The sequence below is a fragment of the Seriola aureovittata genome, chromosome 12 (genome assembly GCF_021018895.1).
Source record: "Seriola aureovittata isolate HTS-2021-v1 ecotype China chromosome 12, ASM2101889v1, whole genome shotgun sequence".
NCBI classification, from domain to species: domain Eukaryota; kingdom Metazoa; phylum Chordata; class Actinopteri; order Carangiformes; family Carangidae; genus Seriola; species Seriola aureovittata.
This window is the reverse complement of record NC_079375.1, coordinates 19353162-19372859: the sequence shown is the minus strand read 5'-3', so window position 1 is coordinate 19372859 and position 19698 is coordinate 19353162. Positions and strand designations below refer to the sequence as shown.

At 38.8% G+C, this 19698-nt stretch overlaps 2 protein-coding genes across 3 annotated transcripts; one reads left to right on the top strand and one right to left on the bottom strand.

The window, feature by feature from the left end:
• The first annotated feature begins 466 nt into the window (after positions 1 to 466).
• Positions 467 to 6375, top strand: LOC130178521 (uncharacterized). Of its 2 annotated transcripts, XM_056390844.1 has the most exons (11): positions 475 to 666; positions 882 to 997; positions 1634 to 1727; positions 2322 to 2784; positions 3048 to 3123; positions 3261 to 3327; positions 3938 to 4085; positions 4195 to 4255; positions 4374 to 4504; positions 4625 to 4714; positions 5767 to 6375. In XM_056390844.1, the coding sequence occupies exons 1-11, from the start codon at positions 587 to 589 to the stop codon at positions 5785 to 5787; spliced, it is 1347 nt and encodes a 448-aa protein (XP_056246819.1). In that variant the 5' UTR covers positions 475 to 586; the 3' UTR covers positions 5788 to 6375. The 2 variants fall into 2 exon arrangements, with proteins under 2 accessions (XP_056246820.1, XP_056246819.1); XM_056390845.1 differs by lacking the exons at positions 4625 to 4714; positions 5767 to 6375 and having other exon boundaries at positions 467 to 666; positions 4333 to 4499.
• On the bottom strand, positions 6115 to 19016 carry znf644a (zinc finger protein 644a). The gene is made up of 6 exons (XM_056390842.1): positions 18890 to 19016; positions 11796 to 14442; positions 10751 to 11344; positions 9033 to 9158; positions 7743 to 7845; positions 6115 to 7161 (listed from the first exon to the last, which is right to left on the bottom strand). The coding sequence occupies exons 2-6, from the start codon at positions 14437 to 14439 to the stop codon at positions 6966 to 6968; spliced, it is 3663 nt and encodes a 1220-aa protein (XP_056246817.1). The 5' UTR covers positions 14440 to 14442; positions 18890 to 19016; the 3' UTR covers positions 6115 to 6965.
• Between the last annotated feature and the right edge of the window lie 682 nt (positions 19017 to 19698).

Below are 19698 nucleotides of genomic sequence, written 5' to 3'. Positions count from 1 at the left end.
ATACAACAACAACATAAGTTGACAATACAGGTAATATACAGGACCCTCTTTAAGGTCCTTATCATTTCATTTGATATGATATGAATATGAATGTTTGCTGGGTGACAGCAAGCCTCACTATTATCCCTCTAGTTATTATTATCATTTTATTCTGTTGTTCAGGTTTAGAAACAGTCATCAACTGCTTCTAAACCCAAGAAAACCAATTTAACTAAAAATAACTGTTGTAGACCAATCCCTGTAATTTCCCTATAATAAACTTCCTACGAGATTATTAGGAAATTACACACCTCTGAAATATTACATGTTTCAAACTCTGCCTAGTCACTCCCAAGATAATAAAGTGTCCTCAACCTACTGATGGCGTTTATTTATTGTAAACTAACTGTTCGTGACATATAATACAGGTGTGGGGGCTGTAAATACCAACTCCACGGCACAGAGGCAGGTCCACCTTGTGTTGCAGGATGCTGCCACCTGTCGGCAGGTGTAGGAATCCGTTAACCAGCTCTCTGAAGGTGAACTAGCTTCACTGCACACACACACACACACGCCCATTAATCTTCTCCTGTAACGCCACCAGACAATGAACCGTCAGAATAATGTTCCGTTCAGCCCTTCAGCTGTACCTCAAGGAGCTGCTGCGTACAAACAGCTGCCTGGAAGGTAATTAGCTGCTCTGCGCAGTCTTAACTTATGCAGCTATGATGCTATGTAGCTAAAGCTAATAGCAAGAATTGCTAAGCTAAGTCAGTTTGCTTTAGCACTGATAAAACACCAGTCTGCCTTCGCCCCCTGATACATTCATGTTCACTTGCTATCATCGTGGTAATCACCTTGTTTGTATAAGTGGTCTCATTTTTGTTTTGTGTGACAAACAGAGTACCCAAAGACTTCATGGAAGCCATGAAACGCATCCCAGTGAAGCCAGCAGACACCTCAAACATCAGGACATCTGACATGGCTGCTAACGCACCACCAGCCCAGAAACGTGCAGGTAACCTCTGTGGACATCTAAGCTCAGCTAGAGACAGCTACACAGCATCTCCTTACAAGTTTTAACTCATTTACATCAAATTGCTTATATTTTAAGTTGCCATTCAGCAAATTAGGCTGCTGTATTTTGTCCACTGTTGAAGGCATTCCCCTGATTTAATTAATGCCTGTATGATGTGAGGTTTATTAAAGTTATTAGTAGATAAATGACAGGAAATGAGATGAGAGAGAGATGAGGGGTGACTAAAACAAGAGACGTTGCAGTTCATTGTCTGCACCTTTGTCTCTCTGCCTAAAACTATTGGAAAAATACATCTAAAAGCTTTGTGACATACATTCAAAAATAGTCAGTGTAAATAAAAAGTAAACATAGTTTTTGTTAGGGAATCCAAACCTATAAATGCTCTTGGATGATCTGCATTAAAATAGCCACCAACTGTTTAAGATCTAGAAAAGCCATCTCTGGCTTCCTTTTTCTATGTCAGATGTGGAGATTATTGTGTTACTTGTTGTCATGGTAACTAATAAACACAGAAAAACAAAACTTCCTACAGTTAACCATAGATTCCATATCTGAATGCATTAAGTCTATTTATATAATTTGTCAGTATCATTATTTACCTTTTGTATTATACAGCGAAACATTCTGCTGCTAAATGGAAGTCTTCATTCAAACCAGTAGGAGAAGAAGATGACGACTCTCAAGACAAAAGCACGAGCAGTTTAGAAAAGTAAGTCAGGAATTCTGGAGCCTCGATAATTAATTTGTAAATCCTACTATAAGCTCTGTGGGTCCCTTGAAGAATCTCCACCTTTCACCGCCTGCTTGACATCTGTCAGTCACTGATGTAATGAGCCTCTGAATCTATAGCTGTGGGATCTTCTTCCAGTCCTGCAGGAGCCTCTGACAGAGGGACAGGTAGAGAGTGATGTCTGCTTAAGTAACAATCCACGATGTCCCACATTGGAGCCTTTAACTTTGCTTTGTGGTTATTTAAAATGTGGAAATGTGGGCTTTTTGAAGGTGACCTCCTTATATATTATTCCAGGTGGAATCTGTGAGGTAAAAGTGCAAGTGGCAGGAAACTGCTTGAACAAATGGACAAACTTCACCAAATGTGCTCAGCTGATAATTTGTTTTATCTCATGCCGGGAAATAAATTAGTCTTTTTTTCAAACAGTTCATGTAGTTTGCTTGGACATTTATAGTATCTGAAGATTCAATGGTAAATGGTAACATGTCCTTACAGACGTATATTTATATCTATATCATTGTAAATTGCATGTAACACACACACTTCTTCTCCCGCTTCCATTTCCTTCAGAGTCGAGTTATATGACCCTTACGATCCTGGCTCGTCAGACTCTGAGCTCGAGGTGGCACAGAGCAAAGACCACAACCACAACCACTCTGCATCCAATCAGGATAACAACCCAGGACGTCGACGTTTGTCTCCAGGTGGAGTCTGCCGTGAGAAACGCCGCTGGGACTCATCCTACTCTGTGCCAGGGAGCCAACCCTTTGACAGACGCGAATTTAGCCCTGAAACCAGACCCAGCGAGAATCGAGGTCTCGCCCCATGTCATAGACTGTCTGAGGTTTATAGCCCAGGCACTGAATCACTTGACCGACCGGGGTATGGCTCCATAAGTACACCTCTGGAGCACAGGGTCTGCAGCCCTGACAGGATTGTTCACAGCTCCTCCACCCAACAGTTTCCTGCATCTTACGGAGGACAGAATATCAATGGGGAGGAGCGGATAACAGTTACAGAACACAGGAGAGAGGTATCATCGATAAGACTGAAAGTATTACAGTTTGACTTACCTGTCTTTACGATAGTGACAGCCTGAAATCGACTCAAGCATTATGTGATTCATAGGAAAGAAAGCTAGTTTGGGGTTAGAGGTTACAATCAGTCTTGAGTTGTAGACTTAAACAGGATACAGGCCCTGTTTGTGGAGCAGACACTGTTTGCTTTTTGTGTGGAGTGAATATGAATGAATGAATAACACTTGGTAGCAGTTAGAGACTTTTCTCTCCTCTGTAGATAACCACTACTGTTAGATTATCCCCGCCCAAGATACAGCGGGATTATCAACACCAGTCTGGGCCCGTGGAAACAGGTAAATTGTCATGTTGTTATATATAACCATTTCAAATATAACATAATTGCATGCACTACACACTTGAGAAAATAGTTTGAAAAGGTAAATGATCAAGCAGTATTTTTGCAGTGTGTTCTGTGTATAATGTTCTGCAGGTGTGGACAAAATCACAGCTGCCACAGAGGTGACGAGAAAAAGAAGCAGAAGTATTATAATGGACAAGTAAGCACCAGGAACACTGATGCCCTATTGTTTAAAGATGCTAAATGCAGAGTTTTCAAATCACAATTATACTCCATTTGATAGTGTAGTAAAATCGCCATAGCAACAACAGGGACACACGTGTTTTCATTATGTTTCATATCGTCCTCTGTGCAAGTTAGTTGGTACTACTGCTGTGGTAGGTTAGTTGTCATTAGCTATCGTTGGCTAAGTTAGATGTTGATATAATTGTCTATATATAATTGTTTAATACACTCCACAGCTCTAGTGTAAAAACTGTCACCTCAGTCTAGGTGTAACTAAACTGTGTTAGGAAAAAAAAAGAGTGCATGCACGTGTCAACCACTGCTGTTATAAACACATTTTGATACAGTATAAACACTGGGTGAACGACCAAGGGGAGAGAGAACATAGTTAGCTCATTAACGCACTCTCCAAAAGTGAAAGTTTACTTTAAAATACAACTTTATAGCCTAAAATCAGGTTAGATGATTAACTCTTAGGACTCTCAGAATCTTTTGTTAGCCTGCTTTTCAGAATGATATGAAGACCTTAGGCTGTTAAAGGGTCTGCTATTTAAACTGTTTAATACTTAATATTTTTCTTGTAGGAGCCCAATCACCTGTGACCTTTGTGACGTTGAGCTGGCCAATGGGCAGGAGTTTGAGGATCACTTGGACAGCAGAGGCCACTGGGGGACACTAGAGCACATTCAGCAGAATAATAATTACGATGATCTGACTATAGCTTTCCTGCAGGTGACTGAGTATATCCTGTTGAGGGTCCCTGGGTTGAACCATAAAAACATCATCAATTGTTGGTGAATTGTTGTGTCTGGATGGTGACTGCCGTCTTCTGTTCCTACAGGAAGTCATGCTGTATAAAAGCCGTCAGTGCAGTCGAGCCATAGAGGACAGTGCTCTTCAAGGTAAATGACTCTGAACTGTCAAAAATATGTGGAAAAAAACAGGAAACATTCATTGTCCTTGTTATCTTCTATTCCAGACTAACAAACTTTAAATACAGTGTGATCATTGTATTGGCAGCTCTGCAGGAAAATGACCACATGACAAAGGTGGAAATGTTCCACTGTGCAGCTTGCAACGTCTTAGTATCCACGTCTGCGTCCTCAGTGCAGACTCACATTACCTCTCAGGAACACCTCGTCAAAACACAGGTAACACTGGTGTAAAGAAGCACGCTCATTTATATGTCAATATATATGTCTTCATTTGTGTGAATTCAACATTGGGCCTAGAAGGAATGAGTTGTTGACTGATTGATTGATTTCTTGAAGGAGTTTGAAGTGCAGCAGAGACGTACTTGCCTCAGCAAAGCAGAAACCATAATGAATGAGCTGAAACCTCAGTTTGAAAACTTCATCAAGGTATTTAGCTGTAATGAACATTATATTATATCAGTATATGTATTTAATAACATACGTAATACATGACAGTATGGATTTTTTATGTTGAGAAATTGTTCCTACGTGTGAGCAATTTGTGCCATCAAATAACCAATGTTCCCTCAAATGATTTATTACTGTATATTTATTTGGTTCCCTCACGTTAGTGATATTGTATGAATTATATAATTAATTCCCTCAAAGTAATAACAATGTCACATTCATTTCGTTCCATTATAATTGTTCTTGGGTCTGCTTGAACTCAATTCAGTTTTACTTTGTCTTTGGAGCAAAATCTGTGTCAATGCTTTTGGTTTTAGTTGTTGAACACTACATCCTTTCTATGACGTCGCCATCCAATGTGTATTACATAATTTAAGAGCTCAATTTAGTTTTATGTGGGTACAAAGTAGTGAACTGGTTCTCAACCGGATCTCTTTACTAATGATAAATAAAAAGCTATTTCAAAAAGGGGAGGTTGGGTTAGTCGTCTTTGGCCAGTCACATGCAACATTAAAAGATATATTTCATAAATTACACAGGATTCGTACAATAATCAAATACTATAAGTAATTGGCTGTGAAAATAAGAAAGCTGTTGTATACTGTAGGTTCTACAGTCAACAATTTCAACACACAAGTACTCAGGTATGGAACAGAAACATCTAATGCACTCATTTTGTGCCTTAATGTCAACAAAATATTGTATAAAGTGAAACAGTAAAACTTTATAACGGGTAAAAGTAACACCATACCTTTTTAACTAAGATGAGATTGGATTTCTTCTCCTCTTTATGTGGCTTTGGGATTGAATACAAGGGTCAATAAACCTTTCTAAAGTGACAGAAACATTATTTCATGGATTCCTTTGAGTAAGACATTTGTTTTTAGCCTCAGTACACTACATCTAATGAGTAGCACAAGCAAACAGTACTCAACAAGGCTCCTAGTAATTACTAGTATTAAAAATGGACTGCACTTGGGCAATGATGAAGTCTGACTGATCACACTACTTCACTGATTCTTCTCTTTCAGGGTGACAGCCCATTTGAATGATGGAAATCACTGGAAATCTTCAAAATACTGTTTTCACTGAGGTGCTGTTTGCGTCAGATGAAGAGTAATGGACTTTGAATCACAACCACATTAGTGCCACATCAGTTCTCGTGTTTAGTCAGAAAAACTCCTGGTTTGTTCACACAATATGGACGTTTGTTGTTCTTTGGTGCATGTGTTGTTTTGTCATTTCATATTTTGTCCATGTTCATGTGACAGAACTCCAGGTATTCACCATTTGGTCACCTCAAGAAGATGAAGCTGATTTTTTTTAATTTCAGGTCCAATGTTTATCATTTCTGTGCAAAAATAATTAGAAAAAGTCAATTTGTTTCTTTGCTTTTTTTTATTTAGAACAACACAAATGTTTTAAGCATTGTATCTGTGTGATATAGTACATTTAAAATTAAATTATTTCAAAACAGTATATTTAAACATTAAATATAGGTGACATGTATGAAGGGCATTTCCAGCACAGGCTGTGCGTGTTAGGTCTTTTTTCTTAACCACCTTCAGTTTTAATTTTGTATTTGTATTAGAAACAATGCAGTTACTGAAATACTATAAAACACTTTCTATGCATAACAAGTTTGCAGACATTATTCTTTTTGTTCTTGAATAGTAGCTCACTTTTTCCATTTGTGTTTCTTGGAACTGTTTATCAAGAGCTTTCAGGTGCCGTCACTTTCGGTTGAAATAATCATCTCAGTAACTCTGTGGCCTGAAAACAGAGACTGTGGGCTTTGATTTCAACATGTTGCAGTACGAAAAAAAAAAAAACATGATTCTATGTATTTTACGAATGTGAATATTGATATAGAAGAGAGGTGCTCCCAAACTTTGACCAAAAACGGACTCAAACCATGAGAAATCTGAGGTAAAAGTTGTCTTCATTATAAATGGATTCCACACTACATTACTGCATAAAACAAGAAAACAGTCTGCCCATCTGGAATTGTATTCCAAAAAATGGACCATGTAAAAACAGAAAAAGGTAACAATATCCAAAATAATTAACTTTCATCTGTCCAAATGTCCAAGTATGTACAATACCTCGATCATTGAGCAGTACTGTACTTTTGGCCAGTATTTAATTGACTAAAAAAAAAAAAAGTGAAAGAACATCCAATGTACATACACATACAGTCTAGTGAAATCTTAAAGGATCCTCATTGGCTTCATGAGGCAGCATGTGTGGCTGTCAGAGAGCTGTCTTGGTCAGTCTTGATGGGTGGGGGGTCCGTGGGCAGCGAGGTGACCTCTACCATGCCTAGCCCAGTATGAGGGACACTAGTGTTCATAATGTGTCTCTGTAAATGTTTAATCCAGTCCTCCTGGACCGACAATGGACCCTGGAAGACGAGGTCACAGAACCTGTAAAGAGAAGGAGAGACTGATGGTGTGTTTTGCAAAAATAGATACAAGTTTTCAGACTTTTGGACTCGTTTCTAATTTAATTTGTTCAAACAAATTCACTAACATTGAATTGGAACAAGCAACTTCATCATATGAAGCTTCTGATGTTTCCATGGCTGCACTTCGAAAAATATCTTTGGGTTTGGTTGGTTGGCTTGACAAAAGACATCAGATGACGTCATCAAGTACTGCACTCTTCCTTGTTTAGATATATTGGTCTCAGTGTTGGTACAACTGTGTGGTTGGTTATCCTACAAAGATTCATTATGGTTTGTGGCTTTATTTTATTACACACTCACTTCCTTTATTTTTGGAGCACATCGGTGACAACACGTCTCTCATTCATCTGGGCAGATTTTTCATATAAATACATGAGAAGGGTTGCCAACAGAAACTAAATAGACCACAATAAACATTTGTCAGTGGTCCAAAACTGGTTGCCTGGGCAACTAGAAAACAACTGAGGCCTGTTGGACTGCTATCCACCATTTAAAGAGTGTAATATTGTATGTCCATTAAATAAGAAATGAAAACTGTACCTGCAGGTGAGTCTGTACATTTCCTCTGGAGTTTGTGGTAAGGGCAGTGTTTTCTTCTTTGAGCCAGGCCTTGAGCGCTGTCTCCTTGCTTTGCAGTCAAATGCTAAAAGACAGAATTTACTTTTTTTTAATTTACAGCTCTACCTTTGAGATTACAGCACAGCCTTTAAACATGTGAATGGACAAAAGTGTATGATGCTCCAACAATAGTACATTCTCACACAACATATTCTGTAGGTTCAGAAAATTGACACTGGACATGAGCGCTTACGTTATTCCCACTGTTTTGGACCTGTTACCTGTGAAATGAATGGTGCTGCCCTGTGTCTCAGCTGCATGGCAGTGCGGCTAAGACACAAGCCCTAATGAATAAGTGTGATGATCTGTGCATACAGGAAAAGTAGGCCTTGAAGGCTTTACGCCATGAGCAGGTTGTTCCTCCGCCACGCTCCACAATTAAAATCTTTGCAGCATCACACTGGCTGACGCTCTTCTCGATCCTCACCATGGGGAGGACACAAATAACCACTGGTACACTAAATATAACAGTGATTTGGACTTCACAACCCTTTGTGGTATCTAGCCACACAGGTAGTTTTGGCTGTATCTGCTGAGATTTCTGCTGACATGCCAATACAGTGGAGGTGAATGTTTTTCCTTTGTGATAAACTGACAGGTGCTGAAGTTACTCACAAACAATTAGGCAGGTAAAATTTACTCACTGCATTCCTGATCAGATTATTCATTTTTGGTCAGCCCGTTGAGAAAGTGCCAAGTATTATAGCACTAACATGGCTCTTTTATATAATATCCTCTATGAAAGGAAAGGGTTTGACCACTAGAAGTGCTGTGGAGTAAAGTTTTATGATTGGCTCCCATTTTGTTTCTATCCTGAGCACATACAGTAGGTGATGTGTTAACATTCCTGAATGATGGTTTCATGCTCTTCCAGAGAAAAAACAAATCAGATTTCAGATGTTTTGAAAGGAAGGAAACCTTTTTCTCACACATCTCTTAAGCCTATGCATTATGTGGTTTGGTGACAAACTGTGAATACAAACATAACTGTGTTTGTTCACACAGGAACTTCACAGGGTACCTTTAAGAAATACTGTGTTTTCTTCTGTACCTAAAGGCAGGTTTATCGAGATTTTACACCGTCACACTTCCCAGTCAACATTGGTGAACCTTAATGAATAAAAGTGATTTAAATAGCTAAAACCAGTTAATAAAAAACACTGGTTGTAGGAGAGTACAAGGAGCACAGTGACAGTGGCTGATGGCACTTACTGGTTCCCTCAAGTAAGGCAGTCCTTTTTCGTTTTGCATATGCCCGGAGGTGATTGGACAAGCTAACTCCACTGTGGAAAGTTGCATTGCAATGGACGCACACCTTCCTGTTGAATTCACCTTTCTCTGTGACAAGATAGAAAATACAAATACAAATAAGTGAGAACATAAATATAGTGATACTTATTTGTTAGCAGTGTTGAGGAATTGTAGAAATGGACTTAACAACAAGCACTTTTCTCCCTTTGTGTGACAGGTTTGTAATGTCTCCACTCAACTATTTCTTTCTTAAATAAATGACAGAATTCATTATGACAAAAGGATTTTTGTTTTCTTTTTGATGTGAACTTAATGAATGTGGTTATACTGACCTTTGATAGTCTATATGCAATAAATGTTATTGTTTTAAAAATGTAGTTAGAAAAAAGTTAGAAAATAAGGTCTTAGCAGTGAAGGAAGAGCGCTATTGAACTGACAGTATTGACAAGTTCCATGTTATAAACTAGAATAGTGGCACTCAGAAAATATTTCAATACTGCAGCCTCAGTTTATTGTTTTATTTCTTTGACACATTTCAGCAAACACTCCTTCATAAGGAAAATCCCACATTGTGAGATTAAGAAATGTATTGAAACAAGTTCTGTCTTTGTTCAATCTTACAAAGTCTGTATAGATCATTTCTGCTATTTCGTACATTTCTTTTTTATGAAATTAAGGATTTGAGACAAAAACAAAAATAATGCTGATTTGCAACATTATTACTTGCAGCATGCTCTTGTATTTTGGCCACATAATCTGCAGGTAATTGGGAAACCTCATTCTGTGCCTTTATGCTGACGACACCCCACTTCAACAATAACAATAATAATAATAATAAAAACTAATGATTCATACTCTCAGTTCTACAGTTCAAAGGAACTGTGGATAATAGTGTGTTTTTCAATGTTCTGTTTATCCGTCACAAACCCTCAAAAGTTAAGGCTTGACATTAGTGGTAGACGATCAGCTGTATTTAAAAACATGTATGATCATACACTTGTCTAATGTTTATTATTTGCTTTGATAATGTTTTTATAACCTGAATTTATAATCTGCCAATCCGACACTGGTCCTTCTGAAAAGATGATCATAATACTACGACTAGCCTGACCAATATACTGTTGAGCCAATATGGGCTTATCACAGAAATGCTGTATTTGCATACAAATGGAGAGGTATGCTAAAAGAATCTGATTTATGTATACATTTATTTTTCTTGACTAAAATGTGTTTTTGTTGCAGTTATTTTCATTTATAGTAATGTATGATAAACCTGCAATGTGCAATTCTGTCACATTTCTTTTATTTGAGGAATCCTTTCAAAAATGTTTGCTTTATCAATTTCTTCTGTCATGTGTGTAAAAACAAATACTGGCTGATTTAACATCATTAATTTTTTAAAACCTCTAAAATATTGACATCAGTGTTAAACGTTTCATATCTGTCAGACTCTGCACGCTGAGGTTTTCTTCCAAGCTAAATGGGTATATCCCACAGTGCTAAACAGTTAAATTGTAAGTTTCTGAATTGTTACATAGCGTTTTCACTTGTAAACACAATACGTCAAGAGGATTACATGATTCTTCTGGATGAAACCAACTTAACAGGAAACTGTTAACACTGGAGTATTCCACTTCCTGTTTAACCTGTATGGTTACTACTATCTGGAAGTTACTTACCGGATATTGAGTTTGGCAGTGAAGCTGCAACTCTTGATCCTGAACTGTGCTCACTGTTTGAAGAAACTGTTAAAGAGTTCCTTGATATCAGAGAGGAGCCCTTTAGTCTGGCGTCTTCCTGACACTTCCTCCTCTTCAGAATTCCTATCAAGGCAGTTGTGCCTGAGAGTGAATTTTTAACATCCAACTTAGTCTCTAGTTGCCTTTTTTCAGGTTCCATTTCCGCTAAAGAAAACGTGGAGATCAGTGGTTTGGCATCAGTGCAAACTCTTGGAATAGAATTACTTTTTGGGATTCCAATGGGGGGTGGCGTGAAACGATCAGCGTTGGACAGCTTTGGTGAAGCACCATACTGGAAATGGTTCCGTCTCTTTCCCAGAATTTGAAGCGCCCGCTGGAACTCCTTCTTGTCGCGCATCAACTCCCGGAGTAAAAATAATGGGGATTTGTTCTTTGTTGAAAAGCTTTTACCAAGCTTTTTGAGGTGGCCTCGTATGTGGTTGGACTGCCCAGTCCTGTTATCAAATGAATCTCCACATAATGGACAGGAGTGAATACTCTTCACAGTCTCAGAATCTGACTCCATCTGTAACACTGGAAAAAAAGAAAGAAATAAGCATAAACATTATCAGTATGCATTAAAAGTACCATATGATTAGTTTGAACTTAGTAACAAAGTACATATAAAGGAAAACTATCATTTAAACGAAGTTTAAAACAGGTCTGTCCGTTGACCAGTCGTGAGAGCATAGCTATATAAATTTGGTTTTCTCTTTTAATTTTCACAGAAAAACTGTAAGTGCACACAGTTATGCTAAGTACATTAGCTAATAGTTAAATTAAGAAGTCAGTCAGTAAACTGATGGAGTCTAATCCTTGTCTTAAGTTGCACAGTGGTGCCACATTCCAAGATGTCAACAATTACTTAGGTAAGTAGTAAGTAAGGCTTAATAATAACTGACTCAGAACCACAAAAATAAAAGCCAAGTTGTTATACACCAAAGTTTTCCTTCTATAGAAGAGCATGCAGTAATTACTGAAGTACCTTTTTTCAATCTCCTGAATGCTGAAATCTTCCGTCGAATTCGTGGCCTCCTGTCTTGAGAAGCCACCTGCTCAGGAGGCACTACATGGCGTGCGTTGTAGCTCAATCCGACCCTATGAAGATGCCCTCTAACATGATTGGACAATCCAACACCTGACTCAAAGACTGCAGGACAGTACGGACAGTTCTTGCGGTCTGATTCCAATTCTGACAAATCATCTTCAAGTGATTCCCTCAATGGTATTTGGTGGGAGTCAAAGGTTTCTTGGAATACTTCTGTTTCTATGCATTCTTCTTTGATTTCAGGGTCAGTCTGTTCTTGCTCTTCAGTCTTTATTTTCTCAAACAGCCTTTTAGATGCCTGCAGAGCACCCCTCATGGACATTCTTCTGCTATAGGTATAAATGATGTTTTGTTTTTCTTTCTTGATTCCATTGTCAAAAGAATTTGAGTTGGGATCTGTATCCTTAAACTGGAAAATGTCTTTTTCATCAAAGTTGGCCACTTCTTCTTCTTGGTTTATTTTCTTGGGACTTGGCAAAGGTTTTGGTAAGATGAAGCATGAGTCTTGGTCACAGGTGTTGCGATATGGAGTGGACATCTTCCGTTTAGACGGTGACTTTTTGACTGTGGACTGAGCTACGTTAAACTTGGGTTCACCCATGCTTTTGAGATCACTTTCAGCTGCACTGGAGGGCCCATTTGGGGATAAAGCTGAATCTTCAACCTTGACAGTCAATGTTCCTGGCAACTGATCAGAGCCATCTTTGTCACTTTTGGAATTCTGAACAGATGTACTGCAATTATTGCTTTCCTTCTTCTGTTCAGTAGTCTTCTTTCCATGTCTTTGTCGTGACAGGAGAACATTAATGGATTTATCAAGCTTTGATTCTGTCAGTTGAGACTTGAGACCTCTCTTAATCTTGCTATTTTTGAATAAGTCTGAAATATCATTAGAGTCACTAGGTGAGCAAGCTCTTCTAGAAGAGATCTGATTTTTTATTGAGATTTTAGATGTAAACTCTGCATCTTCAACAGGGATTTTACAAGTAGGCACATGTTGATCCCTAGATGGTTGTGCATTTTTGTCACTACAATGAGCAGCTTCGTATTCTTCAAAAGTTTGTTGATGGCGTCGCAGAAGGTGATTCTCAAAAACATGTTTGCTAAAAGCTCTGTAAGAACAAATGTTACAGGAGAAGGTTTCAGAGTCGTCATTCTGGATCTGCACATTTTTCTCTCTACGCTTTGCAGCTTCGTATTCCTCAAAAGTTTGTTGATGGCGCCGAAGAAGGTGATTCTTAAAAACATTTTTGCTAAAAGCTCTGTAAGAACAAACGTTACAAGAGAAGGTTTGAGTGTCATCATCCTGGATCTGCTTTCTAACTGTAATAACAGTGTGCTGCATAATGTTATGTCTCCTAAGGTCATTCTCACTCAGAGTCCTGAAGCTACATTTGTCACATCTAAATCTTCTCTTGTCCTTCTCATGCGTTTTCGCATGTTGAACAAACGTGTTTGGGCAGTTTGTTCCAAATGGGCACTGAGGGCAGAAAAGCTTCATGTTTTTATCCTCTTTCTTCTTATCATTTATGCTTTTGACCTCTTCAGTGAGTCTTGTTCTCTTCTCCTGGTGGATGGACATGTGCTCAATAAGTGAACCACTTTGTCTGAAAGACTGTCCACATTCACGGCATATAAAAGGCTTTGGCGAAATATTCGGAGGGTCAACATGAGACTTCATATGACGATGCAAATGATGCTCTTTCTTGAAAATGAGTTTACATTTTGAGCAAGGGTAACGTGATAGCTTCTCCTCTGAATGAGAATTTATTGTGAGCCTCCCCTTCAATGGTGAAAGCCCATGACCTATACTGTTCTCATGTGAATTTCTCGCAGGGGCATTGTAAAGAATTTCCTTGATGGCCTTTACAGTTCCATTGGGATACTTCGAAACTTTCCCTGTTGGCGACGACTGTGACTTGGGGAACTTCCTTGACTTTCGGACTTTTCTGACAGGAATGGAGTCTTCTGGGCCTTCGGTATCAGACAGTTCCTCAGATGACTTGCGGCTCAGGTCAGGGTAAAGGTCTTCTGAGGGATCCACCATGACAACCATGTCCATTTTCCGTTTCCTTCTCCTTTGGCTATTACTTGGAGGGACTTCCTCTTTAGGCTCCTCACCAGGAGAATCACCATGGTTCTCCCACAAAAATTGCATAAATTCTTTGTGAGGGTCCCAATGAAGGTCACTGGCACTACTAAAATTATCCAGTGAGTTCTCAGGTGAGTCTACGTCAAAACCCCAAATTCCTGCAGTGTCAATTTCCTGCACAGTTTTTAGTGGGGTGATGCTCTTCTCCTCCTCTTTATCTGTGGAGATGCTATTGAGTTCATGGGCTTGTGTAGCCTGATGCGAAGAAGGTCCATTTCCCAGGCCAACTGGAGACAACATATCTGTGTTTGACATAACATCTAGGACACTATTTTGTTTCAGAGAAGGCTTGCCGAAAGAATCGGTGCAAGAGGCTGATCCTTGAGCCATTCTCACTGGCTCTTGCAGGAGTGAGAGGGCATTGATCTCAGGATCTGCATCTTTGTCATCTTCATCAACACCTGTCAGACATGACATTTCAGCTGCCATGACCTGGAAAAGAAAAGTAAAGCCTTCTTAGATATTCCACCATCACAAGTGTTATTATAAAAACCAAAGTTAGCACTGTAGCATCCCAAAGGTTAAATGCAAACCTTTTTCACTTCAGGCATAGGCCTTTCTATCTTTGCACAATAACACATAACTGATCTTGACAGGGCTATTGCTTTTCAATCTTCTCTCTGTATTTTGAAGGTTTATATTCTTAAATAAGTTATGTGGCCTTCATAGCTTCATCTTATTGAATTTTGTGCTGGGATTTCATGTGTTTGTATAAATGTATGGTGTTAGCGTCATTCCGACCAAAAACATCCCAGTGTTAAAATAGCTCAGGGGGCATCTTGATAAGGTACCTATGAGACAATGAAATACAATTCCAGGGAGTCCAACTTGAGTAACAGATTAATGCATTTAAAAGCTTATCAAACAGCAAAACACTGCACAACTGTTTGAAATAGTCACAGACAGGATTTTACAACTCTAAATTTAACATGGTGGCAACTATTTTTCATCTTTTATCACCACATTGCAACGAAATATACCAGGAAAGTGCGTTTCTATGTATTTAGTGAGATTGAACTTTGGCAGCATTTATTCACGTAGAGCTGAAGTCAGTCTGAATATGGCCTTATCCTGCATTGCTTCAACAATGGTAGAATATTATAGGGTTTCTGCAAGCAATCAGCAATCAGGCCCAAATGACTGTGAAAGTAATACCAGTGTGTGTATCTACACCACTCAGATTTTAAACATTTGATGGCATAATATTTTAAGTTAAGATTGCGTGTTTTCAGGCACAGTTTTACAGCGCAATGAGTTAGTCAATTTGTGTATGACATCACCTCATTGTAGTCAGTGGGATGGGCTGATGGCCTTAGGGGAAAAAAAATACTTGAGCTCATGAGCAGGGGTCTACAGAACACATAAGCATAACAAGAAGAAAGAAAACATTTTTGGCTTATGTGCTGCATGAGTGGCTTTTATTGGAATTAATGGGTGCCATCTTGGAGACTAGTATCCAGTTCTATGCAATCGTGCCTGATTCAAGTATGTGATTGGGACACATGACTTGTTAGAAATAGGAGAGGAGAAAGGCAAATGAGCACGGAGAAAAAGTGTTACTTGAATGGCAAATTTTTTTGACAAATCTTTAGATTTTTTAAGAACTTTACAAAGAATTTTGTTTGAATCTGCTGTTATTGATGTTATTTAATGTAGCCTGATCTCCAAGGGCCCCATCTTACACCTGGCGTAAAGCTGAGGCACGCACAGTGCAAATGTCTTCGCTAGATTCAGACTGATGCATTTGTGATTTTCCTTTCCAGCACCCTCGTTGTTTAAATAACAAATGTACTTGCAGCCATCTGAGCGCCCATGGGCGTGCTTGTCTTAAAATGAGGTGTGGTTAGCCGTAGTCTGAAGTCAAAGGCACAGTATTTCATTGTTATTTTAATGGCACATCATCAAGATAGTATATGCGCCTACATAGACAGGTGCACAATGCAAACTATTGCGAAAGCAATAATTATGCAATTGTGGCTGGCGTGCTAATCCAGTGCGTGCACTATGAAATTTGAAATATGAAGATCAGCTGCTGTCCTAGCAATGCATGGCTCCTTGTTGATGATTGTCTCCGTTGTCTCTGGGAACAAGGACCAAATGACTTTCTTTTCCACCTCCGGCCTAAACATGCCGATGTTCTGATAACCAACATATTTATAAAGACCCGAAAAACATAAAAGCAAGTGGCATCCAGCACACATGCTGTACTGTGCTGACATACAGCCACTGTAAAAATTGTAACAAAGAACCACCATGTTCGGCTTTTCCTGCTCTCTTCTTCTACAGCAGCCTAAATTTTGCTCGCTGTAGGTATATCAATAGCGTCCATTACAGTATTGGAGAGTAATGACAAATCCCGAATGGAAAAGAGTGTAACTTGCGGGTGTGTACACTTGAGTGCGCATGCACCTGCAAATGAGCTTGTGTATGGGTTGCCACACATGGCCTGTTGGAGCCCTCAGTGGAGATTCAGATCGAAAACAGCCCTATGTTAAACCAGCGCAGGGAGCTAGGTCAGTAGGGGCGGACCAGTAGGACGACGAAATACAACTCTAGAAGTTTAGCTCCACAATGGTTTTAATACTTACAGATAAGAGTTTACTTTTATGGAAAGTCAGCCGAGTTGCAAGAATTTTGTTTTGTTTTTTTGCTGTTTTACGCAAACGGCAGAAATACAGCATTCACATTACAACGTAATTTACTGGTGCACTTGCACATATTTTATTGGTCACTGCAGTGTCAGATGTCATCATTGCAGCAAAAACTGAGCCTGGTTCAAGTTGGTCAGAGTTTGGCCTAAAGGATAAATTTTTCCTATTTTAAAAACTCCCTAAGCTCTATCACCATCCTCTGGTCAAAATGTCAACTGCGCACGCAAGGTGGGTTTTTCCTTTATTACCACCCTCAGGAGAAACTTACAATTTTTATCCCCACTGGTAAAATTGTATTCATAAATCTCTGTTGCAAATGTTCCACTGGTCCTTCCATAGATGCCTATGGCTTATAAAATGATTCATAGTTCGTCTCAGCACTTAACCCCTTGATTGTCGTAGCTCCAACGCATCAATAGATGCATCCGTCATACATTTTCTAATCGTGTTATTCATTATACTGTTTATCCAAAATAATCATGTTTGTATTTTTTTATTAATTTGTTTGCCATTTACAGTCATTGTGAAATGAAGGTTCGTACTTGATGTAGCTTTACTAGACAACAAAAGTCAAATATACCTACCTACAGGAAAGCGGTTTGGTCATGTAAAACCAGAAACAATGAAGTTTGTATTACTTCATTTGGGATCATGCAAAAACTGCAGTAAGAACTGGAAATGGTTTCACTTGTTCACAAATAACAAAATTTGTGTAATGGTACTGAAATGGATCACATTGCGGAGCTGTTCTTTAACCTGCTCCACGTTATCTTCCTTATCAACTGCCTGCGGTGAACAAGTACGGTTCTTTCAGTCTCCATAGGCCAAGTGGTGGCGACGTTGAGTTTAATTTTCACGTTCGGGCTACCTGACGTATGTAGGCATATCAGCAACACCTCAGAGGAAAAATTACGATTTAAACTTTTAAGAACAGCAAAACTGTCCATACATTGTTGGTGCTATATAATCACATTTGTAGAGTAGGGTGCAATGAGCACTGCAGCCACTAGAAGCTGCTACTGTGGCTTTAACATTTTAGTTGTGTTTAAAATGCAAATGGAGCTGAAACGATTAGTAGAGTCACAAAAAATTATTCTGCAACTATTTTGATGATTGTTTAAGTCTTTTTTCAATCAAAAACAGCAATCATTCCCCAATTCCTGCTTTTAAATTGTGACGACTTACTACCTTTTTGCCTTATGTGATAGTCGTAAACTGAATATCTGTGGGTTTTGTACTGTCAGTCAGACATAACAAGTAATCTGAAAAAATCTAGGTTTCGGCACATTTTAATGGTATTTGTCACTTTTCTGACATTTTCTCAACCAAGTGATTAATTGGTTAGTTGGCATAAATTATTGGCAGATAAACCTACGATGAAAAGAGGTGAGTTGCAGTCCTAAACACAAATATAAATCAGTGATGGTTAAGATGGTTTAACCAGCTGATGGTCAATAAAGCTTTAGCAAATGTCAGAAGTACAATTGTGACACAAATCTATTCAGGCTTTTAGAAGCCCAATAATGAATGTTCCTTGTGTTTTACCAGCTAAAGCAATGAGCAATGATAGTCTGGCTTATTTGAATGTGCCTGTTTGATGTGAAAAGTAAACAGTTTAGTTACAGTGTCACCAGAGTTACTGTCCTGACCCAATCAGCACACACTGACTACAAAATAAATATAGCTAAATATAAAATATACCTGACATTTTGCTTAGATGATTAATTGTGGCCATTTATAACGCTACAAGGTCGCAGGAGTGAGAGGTCTCGGATTTGAAGGGCAATAAAAGTGTCATACCAAGTGAACGCTGCTGTGGCAGAGAAAGGTGTTTGTAACATCTACATAGCAGCAACAAAACTGCAAAGGGATGGACCCCGTAAATGGCTTTTGATGAGCGGTTGTGGATTTTGTATAGAGCTAAAACTTTGAGCACAGTAGTTCAGTTATATGCCAGCAAACAATAGTTGGGATATGTTTCCAAAGGTACCTACTTTCAGAGCAAACTGGGTTATCTATACTATCTCCCGTACAGGTAGCATAGCATTTCTTTGGCGTTTATATCACGCTGGCTTGTTGGATGCTGCTTGCAGGAGCTGCAGACCATTCCATTAAGGCTGTTCCATACCAAAACCCATTCCTCAGGCTAAACTATAGCTATTGACAATCGTTCCTCGCTACTCTCTATACGGATATCAATAAAACGATGAAAAACAAATAGACTTTACCTCCGAGCGGTGTAGATGAAGACAGGGCACAATTTGTACGCTGCATTGAATAATTTCTTACTTTCGTCTTCCATCTATTTCACAGTCGCCATTTTCCGTGGTGGTCTGGTGTGGGACAGATCATTTCTTTTGTAAGGGCAAACGTACATACAATTACCTCTACGGTGACAGAACAAACAGATGTTTTAATAATTACATATGATTGTGTGGCTATTTTAAAAATCATCTATAGTTAAAAAGTTACTCAAGTTATTGTCTCGTAGAATTTCGTCACGTAATGTTACGAGACGGCGCCATGTTCCCCCGAAAGGATTGTAATGGTTCATTCCAGATAGGAGGCATAAAAAACCTGAGTTAATGACCATCTCTTTTGGGTAGTAGATTTTTTTAGGTTGATGGCGGTTAATCACCGTTTAAATTGATAACATGAATTGAAACATTAATTGCTATATGGTTTGTTTTTTTAAAGAACACACTTGGTTTTGATGTTTAAACTTGTCATTGACGCACAGACAAGAATTGTATGTCAGCACAGGAGAGATGTTACCACTATCCCCCCATGGATGTCTTCTCAGAGGTCTTTGTTGCTCCTAACCGGTTATTAGCCGGTTCAGTTATCCATTCTCCGTCTGTTTTAAAGAGAAAACACACTGTGTTTGAGCATACACTTCAAGTAAGAAATTAATTCCACAGTAAACAAATGTTACAGCCGATCTAGTTAAAAATTGATAACATTTAGCTGCAGCTCATATTTTTAATAAATAATTAAGTCGAGCTACAGTGTCAGTGTAGATGAAAGTGTGCTAATA

What these genes read in the sequence shown, in the direction of transcription:
- znf644a (XM_056390842.1), bottom strand. Translation starts at nt 14,439, where the DNA reads ATGGCAGCTGAAATGTCATGTCTGACAGGTGTTGATGAAGATGACAAA. An exon ending in ACTGCCAAACTCAATATCCG is followed by an intron (nt 9,159 to 10,750) that starts GTAAGTAACTTC and finishes ATCTTGTCACAG; the next exon opens with AGAAAGGTGAATTCAACAGG. An exon ending in TGCCTTACTTGAGGGAACCA is followed by an intron (nt 7,846 to 9,032) that starts GTAAGTGCCATC and finishes TCTGTCTTTTAG; the next exon opens with CATTTGACTGCAAAGCAAGG.
- LOC130178521 (XM_056390844.1), top strand. Translation starts at nt 587, where the DNA reads ATGAACCGTCAGAATAATGTTCCGTTCAGCCCTTCAGCTGTACCTCAA. An exon ending in TGACTATAGCTTTCCTGCAG is followed by an intron (nt 4,086 to 4,194) that starts GTGACTGAGTAT and finishes CTGTTCCTACAG; the next exon opens with GAAGTCATGCTGTATAAAAG. An exon ending in AGAGGACAGTGCTCTTCAAG is followed by an intron (nt 4,256 to 4,373) that starts GTAAATGACTCT and finishes TTGTATTGGCAG; the next exon opens with CTCTGCAGGAAAATGACCAC.